We start from the raw sequence: 22775 nt of genomic DNA on the forward strand, positions 1-22775 counted from the left end.
CAAGGATAATAACGTCATTACTTATGTCATCTCCGCCAATCAGCATTTCGCATCGACTTTTTCGATGCAGATATTCAAATTTGAAACGTAGTTGCAAGCTCTCCTTCCTTTTCCCGCCACGTCGCCAGAGCGCCCCGGAGAGCTTGGTCGCAGGCCATAAAAAAATCCCAAAAAGTTAAAATGGTTCTCTGTTATCTTCTACAGAACTCTACAGGAGCATTTTGTGTATGGGTAAGGACACTAATTAATAACTTAATCACAGAATTGACCTAAAACAGCAATATCCTTGTGACATAACCCCTTTTATGACAAAGAGCCTATCTCATAACTTAACTTCTTTGCACTTCTCAAATTCTCAAAGATTCTAGGGCCTGCAGAACCAGTGTCAAAACTACTTCGTTCAGTTTAAAAACTCTCTGGAGAGAGCGAAAAAATATGTACAGCCATCGCAGTTAAAATCCTATCAGATAACTTGAAGATCAACTCCATACTTTCAAAGTTGTGCGTTACAAAGTTGTGGGTTGTGCGTTTTGACGTTTCTCAGCTGACGCCAACTTCGGACCGAAAAAAGAACTGGAGACTAGTAGAAGTCGGGCTGTCGTTTCTGCTCTGAAGTGTCAAATTCAGAAAGCGCTTGTATGGGTGACTCTTGCCTGACTTTCTCCGCCTTCTGTAGTTGTGGAACGCGGTCGTCTTTCTCCAGATTAACCAGCGGTTTCTTTTCCGGCGCACGCATGCGCCACGTGATACTAGACGTCTGCAATGGAAAAAGAGAAAAGCATCGCTTCAAGAATCGCATACAATTGACATATTTAGCATCCAGTCGAGGCCCATTACTGCTCTGTATCAACCTCGACTTAATTACTCGGATAGCCTGCGTAGCAAGCGTTTCCAATCGAGTTATTGCGCGAAAGTTTGAGCGGGAGCCAAAAAAAGAAACCCCGTCATTCCTTTTTTTCTGCTCTCGTCCCAACTTTTGTCGACGAACACGCGCGGAAACGCTTGCTACGCAGGCTATTACTCAGAGAGTAGCCTGTGTATCTGGACATAGTTATTAGAGGAGACTGGTTATGAAGGGCGGCAAACATCAAATACAAAAACAACAGTGCTGCACTTTATGTTGGAAGCTCCCTTGTTTTCTGTTGGCATATAGATCTCTTTAGCTTGTATGTTTTGTTTTCCTAATAGAGGTCCCAGGGGAACTTGACCCTTTGTCTTTTCATAAATCATGCGTAGATATGCATGTGAATAAGGCAAAATCTGAAAGAAACAGTTCCCTTGAGTGTTGTCACATGACCTGTATTAGGAAAACAAAACATACAAGCTAAAGAGGTCTATTGTCAAGGAATAAATTAATGGGACGTTTTTGTCGGTCAATAAGATCAAAATGTTAGGAATGCTATAGAACGCTGTGCACCGTCAGGTTTCATAACCATTGCATTCTATTAACTATGATATGGAGGGAGTAGCGTTTGAGTGCTGTAGTTCAGTTTTTTGATGATGGTGGAGCCGCGAGAAGAGCACCACGGAAATGACAGGCTACCGAGGAAGTAAATACGGTCCACTCCTAAGTCGGTTTAGTTTCGTCTTTGGCGCAGGCTACAGAACAGTCGAAAACTTGAAGGACCGCGAAAAAGAGTGAGCGAAAACTAGAGCGAAGCGTGAGCTGATAGGAGTGGAAAGTTGGCGAACGAGACTAAAAATATATTCCCAGTTTGGGCGTTAATCTTAATACGAGAAAACAGAGGTGTGAATAGTCTTGGGTGTCAAGGTTTATATACATGTACACAGTAATAATTTACCCTACAGTAACAGCTTACCCTAGCTTCTCCAGACTTGTGCTGCAGAAAGATGAAAATAAACAAAATAAAGTCAGACCAAGGCTTAATACAATTGGTTACAAGCATATTATAACACAACGGAAAGACCATATATTTTCCACCATAATAACAACCTGGCCCGGGTTGTTCAAAGCTGCGTTAAGATAACCCAGGGTTAGTGCGAAATTTGAATTGAGATATGAAAGGTTAAAAAGTAAATTCAGTTTAATTCTTTCTGGCAAGATGTTGATGATTGGATTCCCTTAAAAATAACACAGAAAATTTTCCGAGAAAATAAGGAGGCAGAGACAGAGATAGAAATAGACTGAAATGAACAGTTTGCTGTACCTTTGTGTTAGCTACATAGGATGCTTTGACAGTTAAGATAACAGCATTCATAAGATTCTTGGCAGCTGTGATCAGAGATGTGGCACTATCCAACTGCAAGAAAAGTATATATCATTACGATAACGTGAGGGTCAAAGAATGGTTTCATTAAACTTAGTGCATAGCATTTAAGCTTCAAAGTTAACATAAACCGCCCCCAAACCACTCCTACCACAATGCAGCCCTAAAAGTACTTTTCGATCGAAAAATCGTTAACGAATGATCCTCGCGTACTGTGCGTGCAGCACGCTACAAGCGGCGAGTACATAGTTCTTTTGCAAATTATTCCTGCGAGGAAGAAATGCGGGGCTGGTCATTGAAATAAACTTAAGAACCACTTACCCCCGACACGACAAGTTCACCGCTAATCATCTGCACATCAGCTTTGACTCGCGCTGTGATTGTCAGCTGGTGAGAGTAGAGTGCAATGCGCTGTATGTACGCTAACAGGTCATTCTTGGAACTTGAATCAGGACACTGTTGAAAAGCAGAAATAATAAAAGTATTTCAGAGAGAGAATACATAAAGAATAGCAAGAGTCAACATTTCATCGTAAACCTATTAACTCCTTGTTTCGCACTATCAACTCCAGGTTATGTCAAAGCAAATAAAATTGCTCAGAGCTCACCCTTGATGCAATTTCTGACGCCTTTTGGTTCATCCTAGCTCCAGCCTTAGCAATCCTCTAAAATAAGAAAAATGACAGCTATATAAGAGATAAATAAGGGAAAATCCTACCAAAGCTTTCTAATACAACAACTACCAAAAAAAACTGTTTACTTTCTTAAGACTCAGGTTGTTCACCAATCAAGTTACTGGTCACAGTCCAGTCCGTTGGTTTAGTTTTTTCATTTACCAATCCTTAAGGACTTAAGTTTTGCGAAAAAATTACTAGTAAATGAGAAATCTGCTACCTGACAAACAAAAATAAACAATCGGCTCCTGAAAACAGAGAGAAACTTCTATGAATGTTAGGTTAAACAGTCTCTAAAACCCTATTTGAATCCGTTCCAATATTCTTTAATTTTGCCCATCCGTGCTTTCTTTATATTTGCGGTGTCATTCAAGCCTTTCATCAACTTTTTTTAACCGTAAACAGGTGTTTTGTTCAATTTGGCGGCCAGCTCCTAGTGGATGAATTTGACACACCTTTGATCGACACTAAACGTAATATCGATAACAGTATTACCTTGGCAGCGTCAATAACATCCATTGTTGTTTTCAAAGGCCCAGTTCCCCTAAGAATGAAATAGCAAATTCAGTTGAGAATGGCCATTTGAGGTCGCGCGAGAGACTGGGACAGTGTCGTGTCGAATTTAGACCCAGGGCGCTTTCCATTCAACCAAAACTTTCCAAAATTTGGAAACGGCACCAAATCGTACAGAAATTTCCCGGAGAAGTTTCCAGAAATTCCGGAAACTGTTGAATTTCCGAATTAGGAGCCATTCAACCAAAAATTCTAGATTTCTTGGGAGCAAAGTTGAATGGAAAGAAAACCTCCGGGAAAAAAATTTCGAAAATTTGGGTATACCTCGCGAGGTTGCCCTGTTTTTGGAAATTTTGGAGAATGCCGTTCCATTCGCTCCTGAAGTTGCCGAAAATTCAAACCCGACGTTTTGGCTGAATGGAAAGCGCCCCCAGTTTCTAGCGCAATCTTGTGATAGCAAACAGAAGTTATGGCGTCCCTAAAAAAAGTCCCATAGTGCATTTCGTCACAACACCGTACCAGCTCAAAGTCCCAAATACCGTACGTTCTCTCTAATCTATCACTAAAAGGATGTAAGGACCATGTAAGTCCGATCCCACGACCTTTGTCTTTGCACATGAAAGAGGAAAGTTAAAGGGTAGTCGAAAGAAATAACTTTTCACTTAATTTTTTTGATAAGTCCTCATTCAAAGTTATATGCAGTATTAACATCTGTGGCGATTGTTTTAAACAGATGCTTTTTAATTCGGAGGTAATCGTCCTCTCGGGCTTTAAAGGTGATGTGCCAAGAGAACTAAACTGAACGTTTGCAGGTTTAACAAATCGAATTTATCGTGTTGTCCTTACGGTAACTATCCTAGAGGTTTTCCTCTCGCCTGTGCCCAACTATCAGTATTGGCAACTTTCTACACAAGGAATGTTCACCGGTCTTTCCGACATTTGATTCTGCGCGATAAATGAAGACCTACCGAGTGAAATCCGACATTTCCATCATCATCATACACATCTTCTTTGCAAGGATGATGATATCGTTTCCGCTCTGGTCCCATTTGGTCAATTCTCTTTCCAGCTTCCTCTTCTCTAACTTCAGTCCTTCTGTCAGCTGCTCAATCTTGGCTTTTTCTTCTGCTGGTAGAGCTCTCATGAGTGACTGTAGAAAATATAGGACAGTTTGAAATTACGAGTAGCTTTCAAATGAGTTCCTAATTTGGTGGTTAATCTGCTACTGGGTAGCAATTGGCCGAAAAAAATAAATCGTGGCACTTTCTCAACCAATCAGAAATGCAAGCATTTTCCCGCGCTTTCTACCAGCCATTGCGGTTTTGGTTCTGCACGCATGAATTGTTCTTTTCATATAACACAGCTACAAAAGAGAAAACATTCTCTCTGAACGAAGCGAGAAATCCCAAGCTAGGTCAATCAATTTGCTTTACCTTGCCCGCTCATGGAGCCTGCTATATGATTAAATATAGTCATGAAAATGCTGATTCAAATTTATTCGCCTTTCAAAACTGGGCAACACATGAAAGTTCCTTTTGCCCGACATCTTAGTAAAAAAGATTCTTATTGGCGCTTTTTGAATCTAATGAAACACACCATCGGAAGAAATGGTCGGACATTTACGCATATGAACGAGCCATTGAGGCGGGCTAATCAGGCATGAATGCGCCAAGAAAGCGGCATAATAACAGACAAAACGGGCGATTTTGGCGCAGCAGAGTGACTAAACTTATCGTCATTTCGGTAGTTAAAAAAATGACTTCTTTAACAATTAATACAGAGCGAATTCTTTAAGTTTAAGTTGTTCGCCATTTACATTTAAATGCTTTCACAATTACACTAGCAAAGTGTTTAGTTATGACAACTACGAAACATGAAGCATGCGGTCCGCGAGCAAGCTCTCGCGAGAAGTCACGCGAGAGCAGACGGGTCTCTCGCGGCTTGCTCCGTTCGCAGGCTTTGAAACATGTAGTATACACTCTACTGATAATTTACCACCATAATAATAAGTTAAACTATACCCGTGCACTTCTCTTGGACATGCTCTTGTCTTTGTCCCAGTCATCAGTGTCATCAAACTCTGACCGAGCTTCGTAATCTGATTGAGCTCCCTCCCATTCGTAATCTGATACCGGTTCATATTCGGATTCTGTCGCAGTCATTGCACCTAAAACCACGGAAAAAAGCAATGGCTCGAGAAACTTTCCGACATGAGAGTGTCAGAGAGAGACATGCTAGACATGTTACTGACAAAAATGGTTTATAATTTTAAAAGGAAACGTGGTGGCATTGAAGATTTAAAAATTCAAACCCCATTCTTAAACGCTGAAATAATTAATTAAAGTTCTTCGATCTCTCACTTTCCCGATGTTTACGTCACTATTAATTCGGCAACAAAATGCAATTGAAACGTTTTACCGCTAAAAAAAACGGAAAGGGGACAAAAGAACGTAAACAAACAGTGTAGGACTGGAAAACTAGTTTTCATAAAATTGTACTATGAAAATTTCAGCGGTCCGTAGGTACAAAGTGGGCAATAGCTAACTGGTAAATTAAAATATGCCCCATATTTCCGGCTCTGAGTTTTCCAAAGGCTGATTACGGGACCTATCTCAGTCGCAATGGTCACGAAATCATTCTAGCTTATGTAGCCCTTTAAATAACACACTGTCGTCAAAATCAGACTGGTTAATAACTCACTTATTTCTGCCTCAGCTGATGGACTAGTTATCATCTCCTCAATAACAGCAGGTCCCTTGTATCGTGGTTGGCTGATTGTCTTAGCCCATTTTACTTGCTCCGGACCTGTGTAACCTACAAAGGCCCATGATCCATGGAAGCCCGGGTGGACGTTTCCTGATGCGCCTAAGTCATAAAGGGCCTCTTTGGCATTGTTCACTGATGTGCCTGATAAAGGAGACGTTTAGTGTCAGCTTGTGGTGATTTCTAAGAGCACTATCTCAGCGACACAAGGCAGAATATCAGGTATACTTTATTGATAGCTTGCGAACAAACTCGCGAGCCGCGAGGGAACCCGCGAGCGCTCTTTCCCCGCCCTCGTGCTCTCGTCTCCTTTCGCGAGCCTCTCACGCAAGACTTCTTGCGACTCCCCCAAATGGAGAGCTTGCTCGCAGGCTAATTTATTGACAATAACAACAACAGCAAAAGCAAGGGCACAAGAAGGTGTCTAAGAAGGGTCTCATCCTGTTAAATCAGGTAAAGTCTAAAAATAAAATCCCTGAGAACGCTCAGTTTCTTCGTCTTAGGCTGATTGGCAATTAGTACGTATTTTGTCGATCTTTAACAATTACGCTGTAAAACGCGTGGAGTTCCCAGAAAAAAAAAGGTTACAACTACACAAGTAGCTTGTGTGGGCCCCCTGTGTTTAAACCAGTACCCACCAGTAGTCCCCTGAGTACCAATCAGCACTATCCTCTCCTGGGGAAGCTGTTGTAAGAACTTGGCCATTTTCACACCCTCCCCCTTGGTTGAATCTGCTGTGTCAAAGTTAGCAGCCATAATGAAATTTCTGTCACTGTCCAGGACGACTATGTTGTGTCCTCGCATCATTGGAGATCTCTCAATGCCGTTGACTTTGATTGATGTCCGGCCTGTTGCTTTTGGATCATCTTCTCCTTCAGCAACTATATTAACTTTCACTAAACCTGTCAAGAATAGGTACGGTGTATAAGCAACAAGAAGCTTTAGCATATATCATTTTTGTCAATATTCACCGGCACTTTCCATGCAACTTTCGCCGACGTTTCGCCAGCGTCTTAAGTCATTTCGCCACTGCTTGATCAATTGGTTAAAGAACGAGGTATACACACGTTTATCAGACATTTTGGTGGCAAGGCTGAAAGAACGAAGTATACACATGAGTACCGCTCGTTTCGTTTCGTAAGCGAAACTACTTAAGAAGTTAGCGAACGGGGCGTTAGCGGAACGACCGGTCGCCACAAACTTGAACGTTTAGTGTTCCAAGTGGTAACTAGTGTGTTTGGCATTTGACAAGAAAGCTCTTGCTCAAGCTAAGGGAAGATCATTCTATTCTTTTACTATCATGGCAAGAGGAGCTCGCATGCTAAGGACTGGATTTGCGTGAGTGTTACAGGTGCAGGTATCTTCTTGGCTAGAACAACCTTGGGCCCGTAACAAGGGTTTCATCATGGCCGCCAAAGCAGTAAATAGCTGCAATTAATAATTAATATGTTCCTTCTATCTACAGTACCATCTGAATATCAATCGCCGTGGAGATTTCGTCACACTTTTCCGAAACTACCGCAGTTCGTGAGGATTGTGATTTAAGTTGACACTGAGCATCCTTCATAACTTTTAAGATAGCTTCATTATTACAGGGCTAGCGTCTTGCATTTCTGAACTCCCTCCTAACTGAGTGACTCAAACTCGGTCATGAGGCATTCAGTTTCCTTTCTCCGTTTTTTTTCCCCTTCTTCAGGTATTCATCCTCCATTTAAAAAATTCACTGAGAGAAGAATAATCAGTTTTGAACTCGTTATAACAATGAACAGTGAATGAAAGAAACACGTGTAATCTTCAGCCTAATCGCTGAACTTTCGAATAATTTCCAAAACGCAGCTCAGGGTTGGTACAGATTTTCGGATCTAAAATTCCAGACTTTTTCCAGACTCTTTCCAAAACAATAAGTTCTTTTTCTCAAGGTTATCAAAAGGGTGATCAATAGAGACCTTAAAAACGCAGGAACAAAGCTTTTTCATGATGCAGTGCAAACGTACGGGCGGGATTGAATAAGATTTGACCAAAATGAAAAAATTCACTTATAAAGCATTTGTGGCACGTTAAATTATGTCTGCGACGAAGGCCAGAAAATTGCTGGGTAAAACAATTTCAAGATTTGTTCAAGAAATTATTCAAGACTGTGTACAAACCCTGGCAGCTGAAATACTACACCGATTCGATTGTTCTTCTAAAAACAAACCTTTCTGAGCAGCAGGTGTTGGGATGAGCTGTGCAACAATCGCTGGTCCGTAGTATCGTGGCCGTATCTCTGCTTTAGAGTAAAATCTTGGGGTCGGACCAGTACAGCCTGAGAAGGCGAATGAGCCATGGTAACCTGGATCAAACGGTCCCTCAGCTCCCAAACGTTCCAACGCTGGAGCAGCTGCGGCGACATTGTTTCCTAAAACCAATGAACATCATAAGCATGAAAGAGTCTTTTTTAAGGGAGAGGGGGGTAATAGACACATAAACATTGGGAGCACTTGTAAGGGTTTAGTCAAAAGAAAAAAGTGACAAATAGCTGTTTTCTTGCATTTAATCAAAACACCTGAAGTTAGTAGCTATGGCCTACATCCAAGACTTTCTCAAAAAATTCTCCATAAGGGCCAGCGCGGATCTTTAATTTCGCGTTTTGCGTCGCAATTGTGAAAAAATCGCGAAAATAAAAATCCATAGAACCCAAAGTACAGAAAATTCAAATCCCAGAAGAAAAGATAATCACGTAATAACAAAAACATATAAAGGATATGATTCTATCGGCAAATACCCACACTACTCACTGGGTTTACTATGGTATCTTCCATTGTTATCTTCCGTTGTGAAATAACGTAATTTGCAAAGATTTCACATATGGCGGAGTAGACAATCTTAAAGTTAATATATATATATATATAAAAATGTTGCTCTAATGAGACCTTAAACTGCTGTTTTTTTAAGAAAGAAAAATGAAATCCAAGCTTACGCAGGTCAACAGCTTTTTAGACGTTTTGAAAACTAAAAAAGGTTGACAACACTTGACTTGCGAAAATTTAATATAGCCCTTTTTTCGTATTTGCCCTTTGAAATCGCGAAAATACAATCCCGCAAATGTTAATTTCTCGCAACAATCTCGAAATTATGTACCAATATGATAGTCCAGTGCTGAAACGTACTTGTCTTGGACACCAGGCTATTTCATAATTTCTTACATCATGGTACAGTATAAGCCTATCTCACCTTGCTCTTTGCCATTTACTCCTTGAGTGGCTACAAGAACGACATGATCCTCAGGCAACTGATCAAGGAACTGTCCCAATGCAGGACCTTCTCCAGCATTCGTGTTGAAATTTTTAACAGCACAGACATCACCACTGGGATCAAGAACTACAACATTGTGCCCAACTTTTCTGGGGCAATGCTCTACACCATTCACTTTGATAGATGCCGTGCCCATACCCCCTTCATCTTCACCTCCTTCGGCTCGCACTTCAAACTGTACCTTACCTAAAATAATAATAATAAAAATGACTTACTTTTACAACTTTTGAAAACCATGAAAAGGAGGGCATTAATAATTACAGTGGAACCCTGGGAACTCGAATTCTGAAGGGAAACTAAAAACAGTTATCGGGATCGTTTGAATATTCAATTTGCCATGTTAACAATTGATAGTTACTGATTTTTCAGCCCTTCAGTGTATAAATTTAATTAATTTCATCTGAAATGGTAACATGATTATGCTTTTTTTTTTTATAAAACGTGATCTGTTCGTTGCACCAATTAAAATCATTGATGTTAAGTTATAGTTTTAGTCATGGTTTTTGCCGATCATAAAGCAAGAAGAGCTAAAGGGATGGCATCAAAGTGGAGTTACAAGGAGCAGAATTCGAGTTATCTGGGTAAATTTCAGTGAAACTTTTAACAAGGGAAAGGAAATTTAGTTCGGGTAACCGGGGAATTCGAGTTTTCTGTGTTCGAGTTAACCGAGTAAAAATGACTGGAAAGTGGGGTGAAATCCAACGGAAGCTGGACTTAGTTCGAGTTAGCGGGGAGTTCCGAGTTATCCGAGTTTGAGTTATCGGGGATCTACTGCACTTCAAAACCTTTCAGGGATCATACTCTTACGAGCTCTTCAAATTGCAGGACTTTCAATGACTTTTTCCATGACCGTTTCCAGTTTTCCAATACCTCAGGTTTAGCTGTCACTTGCAAAAATTTTCAAACTATTCTTGTATCAAAATTTTTTTTTTTACCTAACTCAGTTCAACAGACAAAAACTCTGGTGTCCACCAAAATGCGGGCCGTTCGCGCTGTTCAATTACTCATCTCTTTATCACATTGTCCTTTCTGTGGCATCTGCAATAACTTATCTACTAAACATAATTTTCCATAATTTCCAGAACCAACAATTTTAATCCCATGACTTTCCAGACCTAGAAAAGGAAATTCTTAAACTCTAAAGCTTTCTAGGTTTTCTACAAACCCTGTGTGCATTGAATTTTTCCCCTCTAACACTTACCACTAGCTTTGAGTTGTTCATAAGCAGCTTGTTCTCGAGCGCGTGCCTGAGCTTCAGCAAAGAGTTCTGCTGCTGTATCCTCCAGTTCATACTCTTCGCCCACTCCACCAGTTTCACGGCTCTGGAAAAAATGTTTGAAAAATGTCGGAAAGAAAACCAACTAGAGTATGTGATTCCAGTGCGACTGGAATAATTATAGATTGATACTTGTAACACGAACGAGATAGATTCGTGCAGCCTCGAATAGCCTTCGCTAATTGCGGGCACAAGCTTTGTAAGCTATATTTAATTTGAAATAAACTTGTTGTTGTTGTTTGTTTATTCGTGACATAAGATTTCTCAACAATGTCAAAAAAGTCCTTAATGAATTTATTACAATATGTGAAACGATGTTAGTAGTAACTGTATGCATTTTTATGTACTTAGTATAAGTAAGGAAGAGAAACACGCGATTCTGCAATAATAATTTAATTTACAATAGGTACATTACAATTGGGATTTGACTGTACATGTAGTTTATGTAAAAACTCTGCCTAATGCAAGGACAGAAGAAAAAAACTTATGGTGTACAGTGGAACCCCGCTTTACGGACACCCATATACATGAACAGCTTCGCTTTCCCTCCTGACCAAAAGCTCATATATATTTTCTCTAAAATAACCCGCGTAATACGGACACCGGTTAATACGGAAATTTTCCTGCGTCCTGAGTCACAAAGTTCCATATATCATCAATCCTGCTTTACGGACACTGTTAATCTGCGCACTCAGTCTGTGACTCATATCTTACCAATGAGGACCTAACAGAAATGGTGAATGGTCTTTCAAAGGTCCTAACTATTATCAGTCCACCTGGCTAAGTCGCAATCTACAACCGTCAGCACAATGTTAAGTGAATGTGAAGATGGTAACCTTTAAGTTTGTCCTGAACCCTTAGGTTTCTGTTAGAAAACACATAGAAACTTCCAACCCTACCCTCCCCATCCTAACTGAAAAGAACTACTATCCCCTTTGTTTGAACTGTCAATTTTCCATACAATCTATTTGTTTCAGTTAGGGACTCTTGCCTCTTTTGATAACAGAAATAAGTGAAAGCAAGTGCCACTTCCAAGATACCTAAGACGCCTCTTAAATACTGATTATTTTCATCGGTGCCATTAACTGTACTAAGCATTACAAGATGTTTGCCATAATAGGCATATTAGAGTTTTCTTTTATTGTGGAAAATCGGAATATTTTGAGAAAATGAATTTGCAAAATTTCAATTCTTATTGGAACATATTTTATGCTAGGAAACCTGACGTAGGCGTACTAAGATTGTATTTACGTACTTAGATTGAACCTTATAACCACATAACTACAGGAAAAACAATATGTACAGCAGGTTGTAAATTAATATGACAAAAAAGCACACTTACTTTCCCAGCTAAAACTGCTTTCCTTATATCTCTGATGCCCTCATACACCTAAAAGGACATGTATATACAATGTTTAGCGTACATGTACTTCAAATGCATGGGTGCTAATGCAGGGGACGAAGGAGTTGGATTATATTTACACAAAAAATGAGTCAAGAAGTTAAGAAAGTTTTACCCACCAGTTTAGAAGCATCAATAAACTGTGCTTCATCAACTTCCCCATGAGGATCTTTGGCAAGCGAGGTCACTGACCTCTCCACATTCTGTGCAAAGTGAGGGATAACTGAAAAGAAGAAACATAATTATAAAACAGTCAGTCCCAAGATAAGGGAAGGTCCATAGACATGACTTCAAAATTTGAGACTCTGCTACAAAAAGTTCAAAAATCCAAGAAAAACATGAGAATTCAAGACTCCTCAAAAGTGCTTCCAAGATTTTGAGATCGAGTGAAAAGTTTCAAAAATCCTCAATTACTGAGGGGGTGCCTAGAATGAAGCCCTAAGAGACTAACTGCCAATTAATTTCTAGTTTTCCTTGCATGTGCTTGTACCATAAATTAAAGGGAGAATTGGACTACCTTAAATAATCTAATAGATTCCTTGGGTATCTATTTAATTTTAGGGGTCCATGACTGAGATGGCATTTAATTAATAGATAGGGGTCTTTAAAACAGAGAGTCGATTGTTTTCATTTCTGTAATAATCTTTCTTTCAGCGAAAAATGAAGAGGCTGATCAGTAGAGATGATCACATCTTAACTTCACGGTCAGAATCCTCGCTCAAGGCTCAAGGTCATTTTGTTATCTTTGTTAATCTATCCTTACTTTGAAGATGACATTGAGCAAAATCCAATGCACATATAACCCTAATGAGTTTGCTCATTTTTGCTAATTCCTAATACTTTTGTGTAAATGTGATTGGGGGCATCTATCAGATGGGGTGTTTATTAGAGAAGGGTGTCTAATTCAAAATTAACCTCTTACAGAGGGGTCTATTAGTCAGGAGAGAGAGGACATCTATTAGATCATTTACAGTACAGACTAGGAGTCAACATCCTAACTATCATTCACCACCCATAGGAGATGAAGTGGCCAGATGACGAGGCATTCTGATGTTTTAAGTCTTGACGAACTGTAAACTTACTCTCGTTGCGCATAACCAAGACTGCTCTCATGACATTATCAGTGTAGGGCCCTTGTTGGTAGTTCTCCATTTCGGCACTCACAACATCTTCAAGTCTGGCTGTACGTCCCCTAATCTGTCCAGCGGTCCTATCAACTGTCTCTGGGTCTCTGTCTTGAAGCGCTTGAACACATTTGTTCACATCTTCCAAAATATGTGCCTCTGATGGAAAATACAATTCCACTCAAAAGTAAGTTACCAGTTGCACATCTCGTTTCCTGCTTGACGAGAATCATGGCAAACTGCATGATTCTCATCAAGCACTATGACAAATGCATAGCACGAAAATCAGTGAAGTAGCACTAATTATTATTTCGCATAAGTTTTATTGATGACCCGTCCTATGTAAAACCAACTAATCTTGTCTAGCATTAGCTGAAAGAAAATGGGCATTGAAGTTTTCAAAATTTTAAGTTTATTTCGGGAAATATTCTTTGAGCTTGTCATCAGCACACTAAATGGAATTTCTGAGTTTTCAGATTTGAAAAAGTGATTGACATTTGACCTGTCGTTCATGGAAATGTGAAAACTGCTTGTAGTTTCCTTGAGTTTGTGAATAAACAACCCATCGTGAGAGGAACAAAATATTCCATGGTTTTACTTTGTAAAGTAATACATGGATTGTAGCAAAGTGTTTCTCCACAAAGAAATGTCAGTTCTTTTTCAATCTGTGTAGTTATCATTCACATCTAGTAGCAACTTAAACTAGCTTCTGTCTATTAAGTGAGACTAAAATTCAGAAAATAAACAGAATTCAAAAGGTTAATTGGGTCTCCTTAACCAACAACAAAAATGAAAAACACTTTCTCCACATTTTTTACCCCACCTGTTGTGGCCAAGAATTCATCAATGCTGGTGATGTCATCAACAGCCTCTGTCAGGACTTGTAGTTGTTTTTCCCACGCTTCCTTAAACACATCCATGTTTTCACGTGCCACTTTGCTGTGGGGACGTGCAGCAAGAGTACGAGCAGCATTGATCACTTGAGGGCACAGTGTTTGCAGGCGTTTGGCTGCTAATCTCACCATCTTCACCTTCTCCGGGTTTACAGACATTGAACAGGCAAGATTGGCTACCTGGTGAATTTAACAAATCAATTGGTGTAAGTTAATGATGATACTTGAGAAGATGACAGGGCATGAAATAAAAAGAAGACTTGTATGGTTATTTGCACCACTGTCCAATACTTGGATAAGCGCTGTGGCACTTATTAAATTTTTCACGAATTAAATAAGGTGCTTATCCGAGGGCAGTAATTCATAGTTGTATTTGAGGGCCAGGTTTTGTTTGAAAGTTGGACGAAACTAAGAATTGTTTTAATTACAGTATTGATATTTTCTATATTAAACTAACAGAATTAACATCTTTTGACATTGATTATATTGGGGTTGAAGGCTTATTCAAGGCAGGGCCTACTAACTTTTTTGGCCCAAATGGGGCTCTTATTTGAGGGTGGCACTTAACTGGGGTTAAGCTGGTTCAAAATTGCCACACTTAAAGGGTGCTGAATCATTTGAAATCATTACCCTATTTGTAAATGCATCATCTTCATTTTTGTAGTGTAAAAAAAAAAATAATAACAATAATCCAGAACTGGGTTTTTAACCTTCTGACAACTACAAACCACAAACTTACCTCTTCAAGTTTAGCAGCATGATCAATGAACAACTTAGCACATTCCTCTACTTCTCTCTCATTCCCTGCTTGAGCTGCTTCAATTAACATCAACAATGGCACTGTTGTTTCCAAGAATGAATCGGAAACGTGGTCCACAACTGCACGACGCAACTGGAGGAAAGGACATCTCAATGTTGTTAAACCATAATTATCAAGATTCTAACCACAACTAAAAGAATTTTTTATCACTGAATTTCAAATTTCTCTTTTACCTGTCCTCTGAGTTCTCGTGTCCTGTTACACATCCTTTCTAGTGCTTGATCTAAAGAGCCGCCAGGAGTGACTTTCTTCTTCCCCGTGGCCTGTGACAGAAGGAAAAAAGTAAGAATCACCCACCATCTGTTTGTGATGTTTCTCTCTTCCTAGAGTACAGGTGATGAACTTACAGAAACCCTCATGAAGAGAAAGATAGAACATGTGTTACATGTACAATTTGTAACTTCCCTGCCTTTAATGCAGGCTGAGTTTATGTCCTTGGGGCCATACAAGATGTGTTTTGATTTACATGTAGATTTTGATTTTTGTTCTTGATCTAAAGAATTTGTTTCCACATGCACATGTACACTGTACATGAAAAGAGCCAGGTGTATTGTGTCTAAACTATATGCCTTCTTCTATTCAAGAGAATCCTAAAAATTCACAACCCCAGGTGGTCCAGGAGATTGAAAAATGAATGCTAAAAGTGCAAAACAATAAGAATGATATTTTTACTCACATGATTCATGTACTCTGAGAGTAGATCTTGGAGGGCTTGTCGCACCCCATTACAACTAGCAATAATCTTGTCACGTGTGTCATCTCTAGTTGAAATGGAATCTGCTAACTGTGCTGCTCCGCTGATAATGCTTTCAAGACGCTGTTCCAAGGTTGGACGGGTGCGTTTCTCTGAATAAGCACTGGGATCCATTGAAATTTGAGACTGAAAAGGTAAAAGTGTAAGTTAAGTCAAAAGAGTTTTATCCCTTTCTACAAATTTTACATGTACTATGAATAACATTCTACACTAGTGTCTTACAATGTACGTTGGCACTGGTAGCCCAATGCTGTTGGCAACTTGAAGCCCACATGGCTAAAAATAGGCGAAGTTTTTTCACTAAAAGTAACTATATACATAGCTTGTGTCATAGATGAAACTAAACTCTGGTTAGGTCTGTTTGCAAAACAGTGCCAAAATCCTTGTTCTGTGCCCCCACCTGCATACCAGGATTTCAGTATGCGCCATGATTAGCCTGTTAAAAAAAACATTGTGGATTTGCCAATCAAGATGAAAGGAAATTGGAAATACATTTCCAGTAATTTGCTTTTTTTTCTTCCATTGCATTGGGAGAAATAACCTTTAGTCTAGGGAAAAGCTGCTACAGAAGGAACTTGACATTGGAACAACAACCTACATGTTTGAGCTCCAATAACCTTAACACCACATAATTTGTGTCTGACCTAATTTACACATTTGTGACTTCTTTGGAAAAATGTACACTAACGATATTCCGTTGAATGGTCCAGACTGTTAGCTATCCAAAAAATCAATGAAAACCATTAGAGAAGTTAGGCAACTCATAGGATAACAGCAAATGAACTGTGTTTTCCTGGGCAGCTCTTCTATTACTCTTACTTACATCAAAATCATCTAAAGCTGTGGCCAGAGCCCCTGGAGCCTCCAACGGGTGTGGTCCACTTGTACCAGTGGCCTGGGTAGCACCTGAGATGGCATTCACAGCCTCTGACATCTGCTTCATCACAAAGTCTCTGTTGGCCTTTGCTGAAGCAACTTCAGGGTGACGTACATACGCCTGAAAACAAACGAACAAGAAGTGTGATGTAAGAGAAGTTATCATTTTTTCCCTTAAGGGACAGTCTCCCAAAAGGTATTTTGATGGGCTAAATATCATTTAGGCAAAGTTAAGCTTGAGCCAGTGCAGCCAGCTGTCTTCTCTATCCACAGTACATGACCTGCAGAGTAGCCATCAGGGGTTGGTAGGGTTTCAAGTTCCATTGCTTTACATGTGCAGAAGTGATTTTGTTTCAATTTGCTATCGTGAGATCTCATGAAAAATCATGAGTCCCAATTCAAAACCCAATGAATCCTTCCTACATTAAAAGATGCCAGAACTCTCATGAAACCAGACAATCACGTTCACACTGTAGTCTACTTTCAATAGCAATGCGCTTATCTCTGTAATAATATTATCCATCAGTCAAATTCAGCTGTGCCCACATCCCTCCCCCCCCCCTCCCCCCACCAAATGAGATCATGCAAACAGGGAATTCTTCAAAAACAACTTTTTAGATTGACCAGCACAAGCCTTCAATTATTCTGCGTCCTTGAGAATTTTTATGCGTCAAGGATGCAGGATGCAGGGGTAACAAAATCACTGGTGAAGTGTTATCAGCTGATCTTTGTGGATCAAAAACACAGCTAGCTCGCTGATGATTTGGATTCATTTTGATGAGTTTGATGTGCGCAACCCTATGAGATTCCTGTGCCCATGAGCATTAAGTTTTTGTGCAAATCCTAAGATTCTCTTATAATTTGTTGCCCAAGCACAACCGCTGCTCTGACTAAACTATTGCCAAGGGTAAAGAGTTTGAATCTAAATGAACTGACCTTGGATGAGGACAGCAGCATTTTACTTGATTCCTTTAGTGTAGCTCTTGCAGCTGCCATATCATCCTTTCTCTGTGGGTCTTTCAAATCCTGAAATTTTAGTTACAATGTCAGTTGATATCAATTCCAGGAGTCTTGGCTACAGCATAGTGGAATTTTCTGGCATGTTACAAAAAACTGTACTAAAAAATGGAAAGGCAAGGCTAGGTTGAAGTCATATGAGCCAGATTTAATTCTTTGAAACAATACAAGCACACCGTACATTGTAAAGGGTTCATACAGATTTTTTGCTCGGTTAGAGAATGCAAATTCTTTTCTAAAATTTGGAGCATTAGGGCACAAATAAAAGACATAAATACTGTAAGCTTTGTTCAAAACATATTAGTAAAAAAAAATGTAGATTATTATTATAGTTATTAATTATTTTATTGCATGATTGGACTCACTGCTTGTCTTTTTCCAGACAGCTTGGCTAAGTCCATCAGGTCATTTCCAAGATTTTTAAAAGAATTCAGCAGATCTGCAGTGTTACTAGCTTTCTCAAGTTCCTTCAGTCTTTTCTCTACCTGCAAAATTACAGAAGTACATTGTACACTGAAGTATATGATACTGTATTTTCTTCGTAATCCACATGTATGTATATGTTACAGGTCAAAATTATATTTCAGATCAAAATTTTTTAACCTACATTGATTCCCAATTTCCTTTGTTTCCTAGCCCTAATTCATGAATAATCAGAGCAAGAAGACAAAGTAAATAGAGAATAAACCTAGGTTTAAACAATTTGACCTGAAACATGTACACAAGTGTCAAGTAGTTTGACAGTAATGAATATACAATGAGAAAAGACAAACTGACCAGTTTAAGTGATGCCAGGAGCCGGTATACATCAGCCATATCTGCAACACATAGAAGCCTTGTCACAGAGGATAACAAGGCTCGAGCTGCCCTCACCATGGTGGCTCTCTTGGTTGAAGTACAAGGATCATCGGCAAACTCTTTAGCAGCTACACGCATTGAGTCACCTACAAGAAAGACAAAAATAAATCACTAACTTCTTTACATAATTTGATGAGAATTTTACATATATCATGAGAAAAAACCTATGATCAATGCTCTGTCTTTTGTCTCTGTTGTAATAATTTTGCCCAAGCCCAGTTCTTCTAATCTTCCAAGCATCTAATCCTTTTCCCATAAGGTTTTAGTGAGGGGTGTTAGGTCATGAAAACCTTGAGAAGTGATCTAGTGTCAACAATATTTTGGGAGGTGTTGGAAGGATGTAGAAAAAACAACAATAAATCCTTTACCTGCCCCTCTGCAGTCCTTGCATGCAGCTAGCATTTCTTCCCTGATTTCAGCAAACTCTTGAGCAATGTCTTCCCCTGTTTTGATAAGTCGCACATTTGCATCTTCAATATCCTGCGCAAGTTTGTGTGCATTTTTGGATTTTCCAAGCTTACTACCTTTTTTCTTGGGATGATTTACTAAAGTTGTTACCTGAAATACAGCGAAAATATAATCAGATGTCAAAAAGATTGACTATACTATATGCAGGAGTAAAACAACAAAGTATTTACCTACTCAATAATCTTTAATTACCACTAAAATGTTTAATGAGCAATGCAAGAATGAAGTCAGAACCAGTTCATAACAGTGTATAAACATGGCCGCAAAGCAAGCACTCCATGTAACATGCACTTGTGTGTGATATTGTTGACAAAAAATTTTGTTTTTAAATTGGATTTTGATTTGTCAGTAATACTTTAAAATAAATTTTCATTTTCCTACAATCTCATATAAAAAGGCATTAAAACATGTTATTACAGTATTTTTTCAAAAAGTTTCTCTGTTTCTGATTGGCTCAAAATTCTTTATAACCAGTTACCATTGACCATAAATTTGGAAGAAGTTTGCCGACATCAATACAATCCAGAGAGACACCTGGAGCCTTGGCTCAGCTGTTTAGGCATAGCAGAAATAGAGAAAATGGCACAAGGACTACTCACCATAAGTATTTAGTAGTTGTGGTGAGTAGTCCTGGGACTCATCTTGCATGTGAACAAAATTAATAATGAGTCCCACTTCAAGAAAAACAAAAATCCCTAAATTGAAAAATCATGCTTGGGCCTTTATGTGACCAGACAGATAAAATAAATTTTTTTGTAAGGCACAACAAAGACTAAAAGAAATATGCGTCTTTAAAAAACAGCCACAAGGACAGCCACAGAAATCACACGAACATGACATTCTACAAAAACATCTTCAGATCAATCAATCAATCAGTTGTTTTTTGCATCCTGCAGGATGCGTGCCACGAACTTTTGGGTGTCTTTGGGAATTATTATGCGTCAGGGACGGGGGATGCAGAGATAACAAGTCACTGTGTATAAATGCAAAGAAAAAATAGCCAAGCCACTTGCACCTCAAAAACATAGCAAGAACAGACAACTACATCATGTGATTCCTATGTAAATAATATCGGGAGAATAAACATCTCTTTATCAGCATCAAGCAAATGCTTTGAAGATGGGAACTTCACATACAGTGTAGAGGTTAAAGCATGTTGAAAATATTTTGAATGAACAAAAAAACAATATTGAATTCTGCTTTTGTATAATATGAAGAATTATGCACTTCTTGGATGCTGTTATCTGCCTCTCCCTTTGGCCTCAGCAAATATCACTTTCCTAAATCTGCATAATTCTTCATATCATACTTGGCATGGTACAATAATTTTTAATTAAAGGTACATGGATGCAGGATGCAAGGCTAAAAGTGAGTACCTTTATGCATTGTTGGCCGCATCTTATCCCCCAAAATCCCCAACTGAAGTATTCAAGCAAGTTGCCTCAAACATTGGCAACAGACACCCTTCAACATTGCAATGCCTGAAGGATGCAAGACTTAACTAATACACAAGGCTGTGCTCTAAGGAAAATTGAAGGGAGCCCAGTGCTCTGAAACTGTAAAATCTAGGGTGCCCAGCATATGATTTGTATGAAAAATCTGAGATTTTCTAGTACCAGGCTCTCCTAAAGTATAAATTTTCCCACCGTTTAAAACAGTTACAAACAGTCACAATAAAGGCTTGAAAAAGGAATTTTCACAAATCTCATCAGACATTGCTACGTACCCCATACGGAATCTTATGTTTTTATAATTATGGGAACGAAAGGTAAAGTCACACTTGAATAAGCCTTTTATGACTGCAAAATCATTGAGGTTGGGCAAAAATAATTCCCACAGAAAGCAAGAGTGACATTCTCATAAAGTTCTGTTCTTGAAAATTAAAAAGATCCTCTTATAGCTCTTTATTGAGCTAATTCGAAAGCTCTCAAGGGGTCGCGCCCTCCAGAAAATGGCGCAAATGCTTTATAAATTTGTGTGCAATGAGACACCGGTTGTTATAACTTTCTTATAAACAGCTTATCAACCGTTTACAGCTTACATTTTCGGCATAAACAAAATCTGGCGATCATGAAAAGGCGAAACAGTAAAGCAAAAATTTCCTTTGACTGTCATTAAATTGGAGACAATGTCAATTTATTAATAAAACTCCGTAATCGTAAAATGTGTTAAAGTCAACCATCACAAGCTTAAGGGACGAATTTTCAAGGCCAACGCTCTCCATTTGTCACTTGAAAAAAATCTGCGCACAAGATGGTGTTTTTGATGGAAAATGCTTACTTGGACGGACTTCACGGCGCATTGCAAAAGAAAATTTAGCTGTAACTGTTGTTTTCACGAATAATTTATACCTCGTTTAGTTAAAAAATCTCATGCCGCGATATATATGCAGAGTGTATGAGTAGCGATAGCGGCTGATCGAACTTTAAGATCCAGCAGTTTTTCTCCACAAACAACCACAATTTAACAAACAGCCTCTTGCCTGAGTCATATCGTAAAATCATGCCGAATCAGTGCTGGGTTGTTAGGAATTATCTGACATAAACAACATTGAGAATTTTAAGCTTACTTGATGAACAAGAGGTTCGAGCGTTTTCTCCACCGAATGCGTACGGATTTCTAAGGTTTTGGGATCCCATTTCATCTGGTGCTTTTCCACCTTAATGTCGCCGCTTAATGTCGTTGTTCCTCGACTCATCGTGCCAAAATTCAGTCCTCTAACAAGAACAGCACACGACAACTTTCACCAGAAACTTGGCAATGTGCTGAAAATATTTCTCTCCAAGCGACAAACGGAAATTGTCGCTTATTTTCGTCACGTGACTAGCCCTCGTCGACTTCTCTGGAATGCGACGCCCTCCCAGTCCTGGCCAATCGCAATGTTCTTTGAAAGTAGTTTGAGAAATTTAGTTTGTGATATTTTTGCGGAATCACAATTTTGTGTAAAATTCACTTATATTCTAATTCGCTACCCCGCTCAAACGAATATAAAACATTTATCATGTAACAAGCAACCTCAATTGGGGTGTGTCAACACGAGCCGTGTGCGACCCTCTTTATTATGCCTTCATCAACAGAATGGATGGAAATAATACAACAAACAGAATGAAAACTCGGAAATGTAAAAAATTACAGCAAGAAAAACAACCCAACAAAATGATCTAAACTATGCTCGTATAAAAATGATTCATACAAAACGTGCTAAACTTTTCATATAGCAGCATGCAAAAAACTACGTCTAAGAGAAACCCCTGGTCACTGGGTATTTAATTTTGATATACCAGTCATGAATTACGAATAGATTTTCGGTGTAAGGGCTCGTGTAAGGGCCCTTACACCATTACAGCAGTTTCAGATTATAATGCGAGGTATAATGTGACGCTTTACTCTTTTTTTATCAACGCAACAATGACAATAGACAAAATGGCGTATGTAACCCGTTTGCAGCAGCCTATGACTTCTTGAAGGCTCATGCTGTTGTCATGGTAACAGCATTTTTTGTTTATTATAGTCTTCATCACATTGATTACGCTAGGTGGTTTATTAGCCAAGAAGGGCACCTGAACAGGACATTTTGCGTGAAATGCACAACAGCCATACCGCAATGTATTTTTAAGTGCAAAAACCAAGTTGTTTTTTAGCCTTTTATGATTTTGTTTTTTTTTTTTTGTTTTTTGTTTGTTGTTTTTCCGCTTTGCTTTGCTACAAAAATGCAAATCGCTTACGTCGCCCATAAGGCACCAGTCATCTGGCCTACCAAACACAGTTTCCCCTATTTACTATTGGCTCTTTTTAAGCGATTTCGAGAGGCTGCAG

At 39.1% G+C, this 22775-nt stretch overlaps 1 protein-coding gene across 1 annotated transcript; it reads right to left on the reverse strand.

The window, feature by feature from the left end:
- Positions 1-283: 283 nt before the first annotated feature.
- On the reverse strand, positions 284-21759 carry LOC140933789 (catenin alpha-2-like). The gene is made up of 26 exons (XM_073383436.1): positions 21529-21759; positions 18860-19049; positions 18411-18577; positions 17999-18118; positions 17553-17642; positions 16564-16737; positions 15663-15866; positions 15160-15249; positions 14906-15058; positions 14097-14346; positions 13232-13432; positions 12269-12372; positions 12090-12137; positions 10673-10793; positions 9391-9657; positions 8375-8575; positions 6816-7079; positions 6115-6321; positions 5436-5581; positions 4383-4564; positions 3397-3445; positions 2836-2892; positions 2550-2684; positions 2169-2261; positions 1821-1841; positions 284-757 (listed from the first exon to the last, which is right to left on the reverse strand). Exons 1-26 carry the CDS (start codon positions 21655-21657, stop codon positions 581-583), a joined length of 3840 nt encoding a protein of 1279 aa, XP_073239537.1. The 5' UTR covers positions 21658-21759; the 3' UTR covers positions 284-580.
- Positions 21760-22775: the final 1016 nt, after the last annotated feature.

The sequence above is a fragment of the Porites lutea genome, chromosome 4 (assembly GCF_958299795.1).
Source record: "Porites lutea chromosome 4, jaPorLute2.1, whole genome shotgun sequence".
In the NCBI taxonomy this organism is placed as follows: Eukaryota; Metazoa; Cnidaria; class Anthozoa; order Scleractinia; family Poritidae; genus Porites; species Porites lutea.

Bases quoted from the DNA above. Each gene is read 5' to 3' on its own strand.
- LOC140933789 (XM_073383436.1), bottom strand. From the start codon at position 21,657: ATGAGTCGAGGAACAACGACATTAAGCGGCGACATTAAGGTGGAAAAG. The intron at 13,433-14,096 runs GTGGGGTAAAAA...ATTTTCCATCAG, and splicing joins TGAATTCTTGGCCACAACAG to AGGCACATATTTTGGAAGAT. The intron at 2,262-2,549 runs GTAAGTGGTTCT...CTTTTCTTGCAG, and splicing joins GTGAACTTGTCGTGTCGGGG to TTGGATAGTGCCACATCTCT.